This window comes from Anabrus simplex, chromosome 2 (genome assembly GCF_040414725.1).
Source record: "Anabrus simplex isolate iqAnaSimp1 chromosome 2, ASM4041472v1, whole genome shotgun sequence".
In the NCBI taxonomy this organism is placed as follows: Eukaryota; Metazoa; Arthropoda; class Insecta; order Orthoptera; family Tettigoniidae; genus Anabrus; species Anabrus simplex.
The window spans coordinates 377,929,924-377,946,516 of NC_090266.1; the positions used below are offsets into that span (position 1 = coordinate 377,929,924).

The following is a 16,593-nucleotide window of genomic DNA, read 5'->3' on the forward strand; positions in this document are numbered from 1 at the left end:
AGTCTTCTTTATTAACTCCTTCCCTCAGGTTGCATTCTGAAGTGTACTTGACTTTCATGTTGTCTCATGTGGTTTGGATAGTAGAATGTACTTATGTTCGAACTGTGTTCCTTCCTCTGCCATCTGTGGTCTAATACCTTCTTGGCAGCAGTGAATTCCCTACACTTCCTAGATACAAGTGACCTATACGGAATGATAAAATATCATATTTTTATAAGTTCTTTTGGAGTAAACCAACACCTGAATGAATGCAAACACATTGCAGCAACGTGGGTGCATATAGCGAGATGAACAATGAGGATATTCATTATGAATTAGATCAGAATATTAACCAATGCACTGATAGTGACTTTGAAATTTGTAATTGATGTAATGTGAATTATGTGAAAGCAGTTGGCACAGAAGATGAACCTGACAGAACTTGAAATATTTTGGATGGGATGGGAGATGTTTATTTAGGTATTGTTCATATTAAAACTTAGGTCTTCTCAGAAAAATATCAGTTTCAATCCTGCTATGAATTTTGTTTCATACTATGAGCTTGTACATAGTCTTCCAACTGGTGCCAGTGAATTTGAATATTTTGAGACTGGGCGAGTTGGCCGTGCGGTCCGGAGTGTGCAGCTGTGAGCTCGCATCTAGGAGATAGTGGGTTCGAACCCCACTGTCGGCAGCCCTGAAGATGGTTTTCAGTGGTTTCCCATTTTTACACCAGGCAAATGCTGGGGTTGTACCTTAATTAAGGCCACGGCCGCTTCCTTCCCATTCCTCGGCCTTTCCTGTCCCATTGTCCCCATAAGACCTATGTGTGTCGGTGCGATATAAAGCAAATAGAATATATATTTTGAGGACATGGTTGGGGGCAATTTTTCATAAAAGAAGCAGAGACTACAAACATACAGAGGCAAAGTGGTTTGAAAATAGACAGGTATTGGGAGGACACCACATCCAAAGAAATGAAAGCATTTATAGGTATTGTGATTTATATCAGAATATATCAACTGCTTGTAAAGTGAGATTAGTTTCTTTCCAAACTTTTATTCAATGAAATATAGTTTGTAATTCTATGTGTGAGAGGCAGTATGATTTGTTGTCTAAATATCTTCATGTGGTGGACCCAGAGATAAAGGAAACTGCGGGATTTATGGTGACGTCCTGTGTTTGTTGCATGACGAAGGAAAGAGGTGCTCCATCAGGTAAAAATACTAGTCACATAAGGCTATGCACTAAAAAGCAAATATCGCCACCCTATTCTCTTTTTTTAATGGATTATCATTGCTACCAACTTGACTACGTAATGAAATCATGAGACATAACAATCAACGAACTAACCTCAATGTAAGAATTGCAGGTTCCCTTTCTCAAGTAAATGATCAATTAAGATATTCATAATTTTGTTTTCAAGCTTAATGATGAATTAAGGAAATACACACTCTCTCACCTTCACTTAATTTAATGTTATATATTTCTGCCTTTATTTTGATGAACGCATTACTATAACTGTATTCATTGGTGTTTGCATTGTGTAAATAATTCAGCTCCCTTCTTGAAATTCGCTATTCCTTGTCAGACGTGTAACCACACTCTAATAAAATACACAAGCAAATATATTACATGTACATATGCCGTAAGTCAATAAGAATACACGAAGTCTAAGTCTGTAAACCATACCAAAGTCATGACAAGACAAGGTTTGGTTAAGTTAGGTTGATAACAAAATTTCTTTCCATTTCAGCTGAACTGATCTTGATAGAGGAGGTAATGTGGCTTCCTGTTTTGGAGGAGTTCTTGCAGATTTCTCTTGCTTCTTATACATCCTAATTGCATTCCATACATACAAATTAAAATGCTGCATTTGTCATTTAACACAGACCACATTATTAAATGCATTATTCGAACATGCCACAATTCTGCTTACCTGGTATTACCCAAACCAGTTTGTAATCCTACAGAAAAAGTACATATGCATTACTTCTACCCGCAGATGTAACACTAGCAATTTTGACAACACGTCAGTGGCAGTATGTAAATCTCGCAAGTCATGGAAGAAAAAAAAAAAAAAAGTGACCATATAATGCCAATGTGCAAGATTAGCAGTAACTGCAAGATGTAGTATCAGCAAATAGGGTCCCTGAACTGTCTGATTAGCTACACTGAATCGAATCCAACAGTTAGAAAATAACTGTAAATTATTACATTCAGTATTAACAGGGAAGAAAGAGTAAGGTTGTACCCTTTGTGTATAAGCTTACATGGCAGGGAGTATAAATCATTTTACTCTGCCTTTAAGTGCAAGCAATGTGACATTATCTTGTGCCATTTTGGATGCTTGATACATCTTTTCAAACTTGGGGTTCCTGTGTGTAATTGGGTAATCTCACTGTATCATGTTGGAATAAGAGTAGTGTCTTCTTTTTTTTTTTTTTTTTACAGCAAAGTTTGAAACATATCTTATGTTGTTTTTACAAAATAAATTATTTAGTGAGTGTACTCTACAGCTATCTCTGACAAGCAAATTATTATTCTAGGTTTTGCCAGTAGCGAGTCAAAGAATGTCCATGGGAAAGGGTAAATGAGGCAAAGTGTATCGAAATTACACTGCCCAATGTTGTTGGTATCAAATGAAACTGCATGTCAATTTTCTAGATTTCTTTTAATGGTCATATAATTCCTATAGAGGAAAGTATATTTTTTATTTGTTAAGAGTGATTAAAATTTATTAATTTGTCAAGTTGTATTTAATTCTAAGTGTATACCTTTTTCTCTTTTCTTTTCAGGGCATGTGACAAGATCCAAGAATTCTCTAAAGCGTGATTTAACAGCTGTATCTGTTGTAGGGGCCCCTCAGTACTGGACCACAAGTGTTTTGTCAACAAATAAGTCCAATCATACTTTGCGCACTACTATTCGTCCATGTATTGTCGGCGGTGTTAGTATAACACCAGGTGTTTTGCAAAGTATGCAGACTGATCCAGAACCTAGACGTACCACACAAATCGATAGCTCTTCAATTGTTGAGACTGTGAACAATTTGATTAGCGAGATCTGTCGTGAAGCTAGTAATCGTACCTTTACTGGTTTCACTGAATTGGATCCCCATGTGATAGTGAATAGTCCAGTAGTTCAATGTAGAAAATTACTGTGTCTTGTTGTGTACGATTATAATTTCCGTTGCCATTCTGATAATTTAGTTAGCAGTTCAACGAAGGTAGTTTGGGGAACTTTTACAAATACTCCAGTTGAAGAAAAACACAAAGCTCAGGAACATTTATATGAACCTCTTGAAGAAGGTGAAATTCCTACATTCGAGTCTCCTGGTGATTTAATTCAGGGACTGGAGTTCCCGTCATCTTCGCCTGGGGTTTTTTATTCGTCAGCTGAAGGTACTGCTGAAAATAATAGTGGATCATACGATGATATTTCTCTAAAATATTCACCTGGTACTGAGGAAGTGGTTACTTCACATATAACATCTGAAGGTAGCCCTGCTTCAATTGAAGTGCCCTGTGAAACAGGGAAGATCAATGATCCAAGTGATATAAACACTGTGGAGAGTGATCATTCTTTGAAAAGTACAAACCGAAGTACCCCAAAGCAACTGAAATGCATAGTACTTCCTGACCAATTTAACCAAGAGGATTTGTACATATCTGGTATATATCCTACTAAGGATGGCAACCATCTTCTTGTAGTTGTTGAAGTTGTACGTTATGATGGCAACATTTCACAGGAATCAAATTCTAGTATAGCAGACACTTACTCTTCAAATGAATTTGCTGAGTGGACTGATAGTAGTGATATGGAAACTGATAATGAAGGACAATCTTTTAACATTTGCCTTTATTCCGAAACGTTACCTTCAGGTTTTATCGAATCATTACCAGAGAGTCCTAGTTTGTTGTCCAATAGTGACAGATCAGTAGATACCTCTAAAATTTCAGACAAAGACAATGTAAAATCAACCGTGATAGGCATAAACTATGGCGGTATCCTTGTTTACTCACTGAATTCCGAGAATGATGTAATTACAGTGAACGATGTACCTGTTAAAGTCAAAGAATTCTCTTCCGGTGAGGAATGTCCTAGTGAAGTATTAATTCTACCTCACTCTGATAGAGACGATATGACTGTGCCTTCTAGTTTATTAGATTTAGGTGCAAGATATCCCTTGGGCTTAGCTGTACTCATTTGCAGAAGTGGTGTCGCTAAGATTCTTGACATAGCAACTCTGAAAGTTTTATCTACTGCAGTCCCTGAGAAGAAAGGAATGAAGTTTGTCTCCGCAGCATACTGCAACAGTAAGTTGTGTGGCAGTTTTAATTTTTATGATTGTATTTTTTATTTTTGAGTATATTATGACCATTTTTCAGCCATTAACGAGAGAATGTTGTAACACTGCCGCTCAGCTGTATCCTGTCGGCAACTCTCCCTCTGTAACTTATGTCTGTATTTTTCAGGATTATAGGCCGTGGTCCAGAAGCATTTGGTAGTCCTGACGTTTCTCCCTTGATGGTCAAAAACCGGTTTTCTAACCTTCCTTCAAATGCAGAAATATGGTTCCCAAAATTTCCCTCAGCGGCAGAGATAAGGCTTTCAGAATTTCCTTTGACGGTAGAGATTGTCCCCTCAACCTATTGTTTTATACCTGAAACCTGGATATCCACCTCCTTGAGGTTTGAGATGTCCCCTTCTTGCTGGCTTACCCTACTATCGATCTGTTCAACCTCTCTCAGTTTTCACCTGATGTCCGATATCTGCTGTGTTAATTGACTGGTGACGTCGCTAATTTGGGATGAAATTTTGTCATCTACGTTGAAATTCTTGATTCTAGGCATTGTTCTACTTTGTAAAGCTGTGTGTACATATGTGATATTTGCTCAGTTAAAACTATGTTAGCTTGAGAAATTTTGTCTGAAATTTTGTCATTTACTTTCTTTAAGGTGAAATTAAGCTTGTGAATCAACGTCTGAGATTTCGTCATTGAGTGCCTACATCATGGTCTTTAAGTTAGAACGCATTTTGGTAATATTTATCTCCTCTTCCAAGGCAGAGTCCGACATTTTGTCCACCTCGATAAAGAATTTTTTGGGATCTCTTCCTTTTTCAGAGATGTCTTCTCGTAACCGCGCCTTCGGTGATTGCTTCTTGCCGTTCATCGGAAGGTTTCTCTTTGTGAGTTCGTCTTTGAGTTTTTGTACGGACATATTTTTTAGTATCACTTGCATTTTGTTGTAATTCGCACTTACACTCGTATTCACTTGAAAAATATTCTTATGTCCTTGTCACGGTCGCCATTTGATGTATTCGCATAGATGCACACAAAATGCTGTCAGTTGCGTACACTAGTTTATTTACAAATTATTACTCAGATTCTATTTGCATCCTCTACACACGCATAATGACCTGCCATCATGAAACAAGACACTACTATGAAAGAATAAGAAGAGACTGCAGCAAATGCATGTCAGCTACTAACCCAACAAATCCAATTCACGTGACTTCAACCACATGGCTAATACGACTTCCACACAAGTCTCATCAAAACAACTCCAATCTCACTCACAAGATTGCCTCTTTATATACAGTATGTTGCCTGGCAAGGCTTCTAAAAGGATATGACATAACATGTTATTCTTGTAAATTCTAGAGTCCAATTGCCTACTTATAATGCAAAGAATTTTCTACAACTATCTAGTGCCAATGATACGTTATTTTGGATATTACATGGTGTTGCACAATGTTACATTGGATTATACATAATATACACACAAATAATAATAAATTATATACTGTTAATTACATGTTCTTACATTAAATAAAATATTAATATATATAGAAAATGTTTCATGACATAACCTCACAAATAATATAATCGTGATTTATACCAAATAAAGTCCTGGCATAACTAAGTAAATAATAATAATACTAATAATAAATCAATGTACTGTACACACTTCATAGCCAGACCTCACAAGTCAAAATAATAATAATAATAATAATAATAATAATAATAATAATAATAATAATAATAATAATAATAATAATAATAAAAATAATAATCAGTATTTGCATTATTCACTCATGGGTTAAAGAAAACTGTGTTGTTGTTATCAGTCCATAGACTGGTTGTGATGCAGCCCTCCATGCCCCTCTACCATGTGCTAACCTTTTCATTTTTGCATAACTACATCCTACAACTGCTCTAATCTGCTTGTCATATTCATAACTTGGTCTACCCCTACTGTTCGTACCACCTACACTTCCTTCGAAAACCAACTGCACAAGTCCTGGGTGTCTTAAGATGTGTCCTATCATTCTATCTCTTCTTCTTGTCAAATTTAGCCAAATCAATCTCCTTTCACTAATTCGATTCAGTATCTCTTCACTCGTGATCCGATGAATGAATGAATACTGATCTGCATTTAGGGCAGTCGCCCAGGTGGCAGATTCCCTATCTGTTGCTTTCCTAGCCTTTTCCTAAATGATTTCAAAGAAATTGGAAATTTATTGAACGTCTCCCTTGGTAAGTTATTCCAATCCCTAACTCCCCTTCCTATAAATGAATATTTGCCCCGGTTTGTCCTCTTAAATTCCAACTTTATCTTCATATTGTGATCTTTCCTACTTTTAAAAACGCCACTCAAACTTATTCGTCGACTAATGTCATTCCACACCATTTCTACGCTGACAGCTCGGAACATACTACTTAGTCGAGCAGCTATTCTTCTTTTTCTCAATTCTTCCCAACCCAATCCCGATTTGTCCATCTCACCTTCAGCATTCTTCTGTAACACCACATTTCAAAAGCTTCTATTCCCTTTCTTTCTGAGCTCGTTATCGTCCATGTTTCACTTCCATACAATGCCACGCTCCACACGAAAGTCTTCAAAAACATCTTTCTAATTCCTACATCAGTGTTTGAAGTGAGCTAATTTCTTTTCTTAAGAAAGCTCTTCCTTCAAAAACCAACTGAACAAGTCCTGGGTGTCTTAAGATGTGTCCTATCATTCTATCTCTTCTTCTCGTCAAATTTAGCCAAATTGATCTCCTCTCATCAATTCAATTCAGTATCTCTTCATTTATGATTCGATATATCTATCTCACCTTCAGAAATGGCTGTGGAAGTAAGGGGAAGTTGAAGGAACTTACTAGGAAATTGAATCTAGCAAAGAAGGCAGCTAAGGATAACATGATGGTAAACATAATTGGCAATCATACAAATTTTAGTGAAAAATGGAAGGGTATGTATAGGTATTTTAAGGCAGAAACAGGTTCGAAGAAGGTCATTCCAGGAATAATTAATGAACGAGGGGAGTGTGTATGTGAGGATCTTCAAAAGGCAGAAGTATTCAGTGAGCAGTATGTAAAGATTGTTGGTTACAAGGATAATGTCCAGATAGAAGAGGAGACTAATGCTAAAGTAGTATTAAAATTTACATATGATAACAATGACAATAAGATACAAAAGTTGAAACTAGAAAAGCGGCTTTAATTGATAAGATTTCTGGGGATATATTAAAGACAATGGGTTGGGATATAGTACCATATCTGAAGTACTTATTTGATTATTGTTTGGTTGAAGGAGCTATGCCAAATGAATGGAGAGTTGCTATAGTAGCCTCTGTGTATAAAGAAAAGGGTGATAGACATAAAGCTGAAAATTACAGGCCAGTAAGTTTGACATGCGTTACATGTAGACTTTGGGAAGGCATTCTTTCTGATTATATTAGACATGTTTGCAAAATTAATAACTGGTTCGATAGAAGGCAGTTCAGTTTTATGAAAGGATATTCTACTGAAGCTCAACTTGTAGGATTCCAGCAAGATATAGTAGATATCTTGGATTTAGTCGGTTAAATGGACTGTATCGCGATTGACCTGTCTAAAGCATTTGATAGGGTGGATCATGGGAGAGTACTGGCAAGAATGAGCGCAATTGGACTAGACAAAATAATGACTGAATGGGTTGCTATACTTCTAGTAAATAGATCTCGGAGAATTAGAGTAGGTGAAGCTTTATCTGACCCTGTAATAATTAAGAGGGGAATTCCTCAAGGCACTGTTATTGGACCTTTATGATTTCTTATATATAAATGATATGAATAAGCAAGTGGAATCAGAGGTAAGGCTTTTTGCGGATGATGTTATACTGTATAGAGTAATAAATAAGTTACAAGATTATGCGCTACTGCAACGTGACTTCGATAATGTTGTGAGATGGACACCAGGCAATGATATGTTGATAAACAGGGTTAAAAGTCAGGTTTGAGTTTCGTAAATAAAAGTCCTCTCAGTTTTAATTACTGCGTTGGTGGGGTGAAATTCCCTTTTGGGGATCATTGTAAGTATCTAGGGCGTAATAAGGAAAGATCTTCGTTGGGGTAATCACATAAATGGGATTGTAAATAAAGGGTACAGATCTCTGCGCATGGTTATGAGGATGTTTAGGGGATGTATTAAGGATGTAAGGGAAAGAGCATATATGTCTCTGGTAAGACCCCAAGTAGAGTATGGTTCCAGTGTATGGGACCCTCACCAGGTTTATCTGATTCAAGAACTGAAAAAATCCAAAGAAAAGCAGCTCGGTGTGCCCTGGGTGATTTCCGGCAAAAGAGTAGCGTTACAAAAATGTTGCGAAATTTGGGCTGGGAAGAATTGGGAGAAAGAAGACGAGCTGCTCGACTATGTGGTATGTTCTGAGTGTCACCGGAGAGATGGCGTGGAATGACATTACTAGACGAATAAATTTGAGTGTCGTCTTTAAAAGTAGGAAAGATCACAATATGAAGATAAAGTTGGAATCCAAGAGGACGAATTGGGGCAAATATTCATTCATAGTAAGGGGAGTCAGGGATTGGAATAACTTACCAAGGGAGATGTTCAATAAATTTCCAATTTCTTTGAAATCATTTAAGAATAGGCTAGTAAAACAACAGATAGGTAAGATGCCTTTAGGGCAAGTGCCCTAAATGCAGATCAGTAGTGATTGATTGATTGATTGATTGATTGATTGATTGATTGAAGGCTTATCACAGACTGATCGCCTCACATACTTCCTGGGAGGGAATAGGGATGTGTAATTTTTAACCTTGTGTCCTTATATAGCAACAGTCGGGCTTTGAGACAATATACATACATACATACATTATCATTATAGACTGTTATGCCTTTCAGCGTTCAGTCTGCAAGCCTCTGAGAATTTACTAAACGTCGCCACAATCCTCGATTTGCAACTAGTATTGTGGCCTCATTTAGTTCTATACCTCTTATCTTTAAATCGTTAGAAATCGATTCTAACCATCGTCGTCTTGGTCTCCCTCTACTTCTCTTACCGTCCATAACAGAATCCATTATTCTCCTAGGTAACCTATCCTCCTCCATTCATCTCACATGACCCCACCACCGAAGGCGGTTTATGCGAACAGCTTCATCCATCGTGTTCATTCCTAAATTAGCCTTTATCTCCTCATTCCGAGTACCCTCCTGCCATTGTTCCCACCTGTTTGTACCAGCAATCATTCTCGCTACTTTCATGTCTGTTACTTCTAACTTATGAATAAGATATCCTGAGTCCACCCAGCTTTCGCTCCCGTAAAGCAAAGTTGGTCTGAAAACAGACCGATGTAAAGATAGTTTCGTCTGGGAGCTGACTTCCTTCTTACAGAATACTGCGGATTGCAACTGCGAGCTCACTGCATTAGCTTTACTACACCTTGATTCAATCTCACTTACTATATTACCATCCTAGGAGAACACACAACCTAAATACTTGAAATTATCGACCTGTTCTAGCTTTGTATCACCAATCTGACATTCGATTCTGCTGAATTTCTTACCTACTGACATCAATTTAGTCTTCGAGAGGCTAATTTTCATACCATACTCATTGCACCTATTTTCAAGTTCCAAGATATTAGACTGCAGGCTTTCGGCACAGTCTGCCATTAAGACCAAGTCGTCAGCATAGGCCAAACTGCTTACTACATTTCCACCTAACTGAATCCCTCCCTGCCATTTTAAACCTCTCAGCAGATGATCCATGTAAACTACGAACAGCAAAGGTGAAAGATTACAGCCTTGTCTAACTCCTGTAACTACCCTGAACCAAGAACTCATTCTACCATCAATTCTCACTGAAGCCCAATTGTCAACATAAATGCCTTTGATTGATTTTAATAATCTACCTTTAATTCCATAGTCCCCCAGTATGGCGAACATCTTTTCCCTCGGTACCCTGTCATATGCTTTTTCTAGATCTACGAATCATAAACACAACTGCCTATTCCTCTCGTAGCATTTTTCAATTACCTGGAGCATACTGAAAATATGATCCTGACAGCCTCTCTGTGGTCTGAAACCACACTGGCTTTCATCCAACTTCCTCTCAACGACTGATCGCACCCTCCCTTCCAGGATGCCAGTGAATACTTTGCCCGGTATACTAATCAATGAGATACCTCGATAGTGGTTGCAATCCTTCCTGTTCCCTTGCTTATAGATAGGTGCAATTACTGCTTTTGTCCAATCTGAAGGTACCTTACCAACACTCCACGCTAATTTTACTACTATATGAAGCCATTTCATCCCTGTCTTCCCACTATACTTCACCATTTCAGGTCTAATTTCATCTATTCCTGCTGCCTTATGACAATGGAGTTTATTTACTATCCTTTCCACTTCCTCAAGCATAATTTCACCAACATCCTTTTCCTCCTCCCCATGAGCTTGGCTGTTTGCAACACCACCATGATGATTTCCTTTTACATTGAGAAGATGTTCAAAATATTCCCTCCACCTCTCCAGTGATTCCCTGGGATCTATTATGAGTTCACCTGAATTACTCAAAACACTGTTCATTTCCTTTTTCCCTCGCTTCCTAAGATTCTTTATTACTGTTCAGAAAGGTTTCCCTGCTGCTTGACCTAGCCTTTCCAGGTTATTACCAAAAATCTTCCCATGACTTCTTTTTGGATTCAACAGCTATTTGTTTCGCTCTGTTTCTTTCATCTACGTATAACTCCCTGTCTGCCTTGGCCCTTGTTTGGAGCCATTTCTGATAAGCCTTCTTTTTACGTTTACAGGCTGCTCTCACTTCATCATTCCACCAAGATGTTTGCCTTTTCCCATCTTTACACACAGTTGTTCCTAGGCTTTCCCTTGCTGTTTCTGTTACAGCATCCCTGTATGCCACCCATTCACTTTCCTGAACCTGCTTACTGTCTACTGCTCGAAACTTCTCACTAATCATATCCATGTACTTCTGTCTAATTTCCTCGTCCTTTAGACTTTCTACGCTTATTCGTTTGCAGACAGATTTACACAGTTGTTCCTAGGCTTTCCCTTGCTGTTTCTGTTACAGCATCCCTGTATGCCACCCATTCACTTTCTATATCCTGAACCTGCTTACTGTCTACTGCTCGAAACTTCTCACTAATCATATCCATGTACTTCTGTCTAATTTCCTCGTCCTGGAGACTTTCTACCCTTATTCGTTTGCAGACAGATTTCACTTTCTCTACCCTAGGCCTAGAGATACTTAGTTCACTACAGATCAGATAGTGGTCAGTATCATCGAAAAATCCGCGAAAAACTCGTACATTCCTAACAGATTTCGTGAATTCAAAGTCTGTTAAGATATAGTCTATTATGGATCTGGTACCCCTAGCCTCCCATGTGTAGCGGTGAATAGCCTTATGCTTGAAGAATGTATTCGTAACAGCTAAACCCATACTAGCACAGAAGTCCAGCAAACGCTTCCCATTCCCATTAGCTTCCATATCTTCCCCACATTTACCAATCACCCTTTCATATCCTTCAGTTCTATTCCCAACCCTCGCATTGATATCGCCCATTAGCACTATTCTATCCTTGCTGTTGACCCTGACCACGATGTCACTCAACACTTCATAAAACTTGTCAACTTCATCCTCATCTGCACCCTCACATGGTGAATACACGGACACAATTCTTGTCCTAATTCCTCCCACTGACAAATCTACCCACATCATTCGCTCATTTACGTGCCTAACAGAAACTATGTTGCGTGCAATGGTATTCCGGATAAAGAGCCTACCCCAGACTTTGCCCTTGCTTTTCTAACACCCGTCAAGTACACTTTATAATCTCCTATATCTTCCTCATTATCTCCCCTTACCCGAATATTACTTACTCCTAGCACATCCAGATGCATCCTCTTTGCTGACTCAGCCAGTTCTACCTTCTTTCTTCCATAAGCCCCATTAATATTGATAGCTCCCCATCGAATTCCATTTCGTTCGCCAAGTTGTTTCCAATGAGTCCATCGCCTGTCAAATGGGAGTGGGACGCCATTACTCCCATAAGTCCGAGGCTTGCTTAAAGTGTTCTGAGCTCGGTAAATTCATGAAGCAGGATGCTGCCCTACTTGCACATAGTCCAAGTGAGGATCTCTCCTCTAACGGGTTATGGACCACCGGTGAATTGTGTAGTCCTAGCCGCCTGAGCACAAGGAGGGCCATGACTCAGAATATGTCCGAGATGCCCACTCCCATTCCATAGCAACTGGTATCCCGACTCTCAGGACCTCTTACTAGGCCACTCAGCCGTTGCCCATGGTTCACGAACTAGGACGTGACTACAGTAACCCACAAACATGAACCATTTGAGACAATAAGTGTTATAAATATATCATAGTACGGTATTGCGCAGGACATATGGAGTAAGCAGTTTTGACCAATTTTGTCTCCTGATTTCTCTTGATTTTTCCTGATTTTCATATCAAAACCTCCTGATTTTTTTGTTTTGTAAAGATGGCAGGTATGTTTGTGTGTCAGATGAGGATCAAGTTCACAGTTTTCCGTAGAAAACCAAAGTAGCAGACCACCTCTGCTCTCTGAACCCTGCTATTGTTTCATTTCAAACAGATCACGTCTCAATCAGTTCAAAGAACAGGAAAGATATCATGAACGTGAGAGTTTATAAAGGATGGAATGTCGACTCCGACCATTACTTCACCTTAATAAAGACCAGATTAGTACCTAAGCGACCAGTACCCTCTAACTGTTATTAATTATTTCAAGGTCTACCATGTTAATATAATTCAAAATCTAGTATAATTTCTAATACATCAAATATATATATGACCGGGTGAGTTGGCCGTGCGCGTAGAGGCGCGCGGCTGTGAAGCTTGCATCCGGGAGATAGTATGTTCGACTCCCACTATCGGCAGCCCTGAAAATGGTTTTCCGTGGTTTCCCATTTTCACACCAGGCAAATGCTGCGGCTGTACCTTAATTAAGGCCACGGCCGCTTCCTTCCAACTCCTAGGCCTTTCCTATCCCATCGTCGCCATAAGACCTATCTGTGTCGGTGCGACGTAAAGCCCATAGAAAAAAAAATATATATATATATATATGAGGCGTCTAGTATCAACACCGACCAAGTCCCTGAAGGCATATTTTTCAATATGTATAAAAACCTGTAGAGTCAAAGCAATGATAGCCACAAAAGATTTTTTTCATAGTTATATTCTTAATGGTTTAATATTTATGTTCTGCTGTTTTGAGAAATCTCCACGTAATGATCCCATCTTTTTTGTTAATATAAATTTTGACTTGGCCATTTTTGTTGCAATTTTGTATAATTTTAGGCTTTTTTTTCTAAAACTATATTCAATTTGAATTCTAAACCCTTGTTAAAAAAAGGGAATTTAATTAAAATAAATTGATATTGAAATTACTTTTCTTTATTGCAATTTAAAAAAAGGATTTCATTATACGTGGGATAATAATATATGAAGAAGAACATAAGAAACCTGAGGAGAATACAAAATAGGATTTCTCACACTAAAAGTTTGTAGTTCACTTAGATCTTGAATACAATAAAAGAAAATGAGCATCAGTAACAGTCACTTATATTAATAGAATCATTACTAAGATAGGTACTATTCACACATACTAAGTAATATTGTTGTTTTAAGTCTTCAGTTTGCTGTTATTTATAATACAATGTCAGGCATTTGATGTGGTCTGTTGATGCAGAATTGAGAGACGGTGTTGGAACGCTCATGATCAGTGAAAGCTGTTTCACTTGCTAATATTATAGTTTTACTAGTTGATGTACCCGTGCTTCGCTACAGAATTGTAAATTTTATACAGAATTCTTGGTTAGGTAGTGTAAACATTGTGAGCAAGATTGTATTAGGTTGCATTGCTCTTAAAGTTGCCCTAGAAGCACGACAGTCAAGCCCACCAACGTCTTTTCTCATATGAAGACTGGGTTAGAGCATTTTCATTGTAATGGTAGGCCAGCTTGCCTACCCTCAGTCACAATCAGGTTGGGGAGTTTTCATTATAATGGCAGACACTCACTCTCCGCCTGCCTTGATAGATTCTCAGAAAGACTCTCTTAGTGGTTTTCCCAACTGAAATGAACATGGGTCATTACAATGACGTCAGTAGGAATGGCGCGATTAAAAGCAATGCCTTCATATGAAATACTCTATCAAATGAAAAACCACATATTTCCTCACTTTTAACGAACAGTACTATGCTGCCGAACTAACAGTCCATAGCTACAGAGCTGGAATGACCATCCATGATCCGTGAACAGTCTTCGTCCTTTTTTCGGCGGGGGGAGGGGGGTTTCAAATAGTGGATAGTCCCAGGGCAAAAACTATGCCCGTTTACTTATCTGTTTCCTGGGAGTACCCGATGAGTTGGAAAATCTCAATTCACTACACCAGCAGGGGAAAGAACTATCTGATGTGGAGGCAATTTTTCCTCCAAGCCAGAGAAGAAACCACACTTCGCTGCTAATTTGGAATAAAATTAATGTAGATTTAATGAAAGTGAAGAGGAAGAAGCTTTTCCTAAGAAACGGCTCTTTTCAGGGTTGAATGAGTTATTTAGTGAATTGTGGTACTATAATTTGTAATAGGGCTAAATTGTAATACCAGACCGGTTCATACTACTACTACTACTACTACTACTACTACTACTACTACTACTACTACCACTAACTGAGCCTCTGAGTTAAGCGCGCACACTGCTCATTCAAAACAGCGCGTCAGATTAGGTATCGAATAGCTGGCATACTATCATGAACCAGTGTGTTACGTACCAGCAGCATCAGAAAATGTATGAACCAGAGGATTGGCATAGTAAAGAAGAAAGTTATCTAACTCCTCAGCTATTTCCCGCCAATATTCAGTTAGGCTGTTATACTCGGTATGCAGCAGTTATCCCATCTATTGGAGTTGAATGTCAGCATAAGAGACAAAGAACATTACAACAAACAATGGTCAGTGTAATGTTATTGTTGATCTATGTTACGTGGTTTCAATATTGTAGGCCTTCACATTATTAATTGTCTTCCGGTTCTGAAATACCACTCTTATCATAGTCGGTATGGTAAAACTGAATAAAACATGAATGATCGGAAATGATATTCTCTATAACTTTTGTTATGTAGTACTTTTCCATAGGACCAAGAACATAGGTATTTAAAAATTAAATTTTAGGTACCTTCCCCCAAACTACCATTTCACCCAGGGTTTATAGCTTGTTTATAGCTTAAACTGTAGTTTCTTATTCCCCGACTCTATATACCGATTTCTTTAAATTCTGTTTACCCATTTTGCCGGGGCTCGGCGTTCATATGGACTTAGGAACAAAAATCCAAATTCATGAATATCTGTGTTATCATAGCCGGTACGGTAAAAATGCATAAGACGTAAATGATCAGAAATTTAATTCTATATAACTTTAGTTATGTAGTATTTATCGATATGACCATTAATAATATAAATATTTGAGAATTGAATTTTAGGCCTTCCCCTAAACTACCATTTCACTCAGCGTGAATAAAATAATGTATAGCCTAGATTGTAGCGGCTCACCGCCCCGACTCTACATACCGATTTTTATTAAATTCTCTTCAGCCGTTTTCTCATGATGCGTGTACAGACAGACAGACAGACAGACAGACAGACAGACAGACAGACAGACAGAAATTACGGAAAAGTAAAAACTGCATTTTCTTGTTACTGTGGACATGTACGATACAGAAATACCATTCTTTTCAAATTCTATACTGTAGATTAAACTGCAGTGATATATGATCTTGCCATGTTGGCCCATTCTGTTGCACGACCAAGAATTCAGTGCTCTGTAACATGAAGATCTGGATGATTTTAAAGCATATTCTTGTTTCACCTTATAGGAGATTTTTTATATCTTCTGTTTTAGAGACAGGAAGAGTAATATCTTTGATCACTGTGTGAGGTGTCATTTGAGCTAGCGATTTTCCTCTTTTGCACAGACTTTGGTACTTCCCAAGATCATTATTGTAAAATACCTCACCATTTACACGAGGAGAATTTTGTGCAAGAAACTTTGATAATCTGTAGTAAAATGAAATAATATTCTTACCACTCTCGCTTTCGTTGTGATTTCCACTGTGATGTATCTGTTGTTCTCTTTAGTGCACTTGATCTGGGGGGGGGGGGGGGGGGGGTCATCTATTGATGTTTCCATTATGTAGGACAAGGTATGAAAAGAAATTTTTCAGTTCATCATTCGGAAAAATATACACGTTATACTACACAATAATGAC

General features: G+C 38.1%; 1 protein-coding gene across 1 annotated transcript in view; it reads left to right on the plus strand.

The window, feature by feature from the left end:
* The window catches only part of Bruce (BIR repeat containing ubiquitin-conjugating enzyme), a 1,406,664-nt gene that overhangs the window by 129,862 nt on the left and 1,260,209 nt on the right, over positions 1–16,593 (plus strand). The window contains exon 9 of the mRNA XM_068225988.1: positions 2,778–4,298. Within this exon, the coding sequence (XP_068082089.1) occupies positions 2,778–4,298 (1,521 nt within the window). The remainder of the gene's footprint in view (positions 1–2,777; positions 4,299–16,593) is intronic.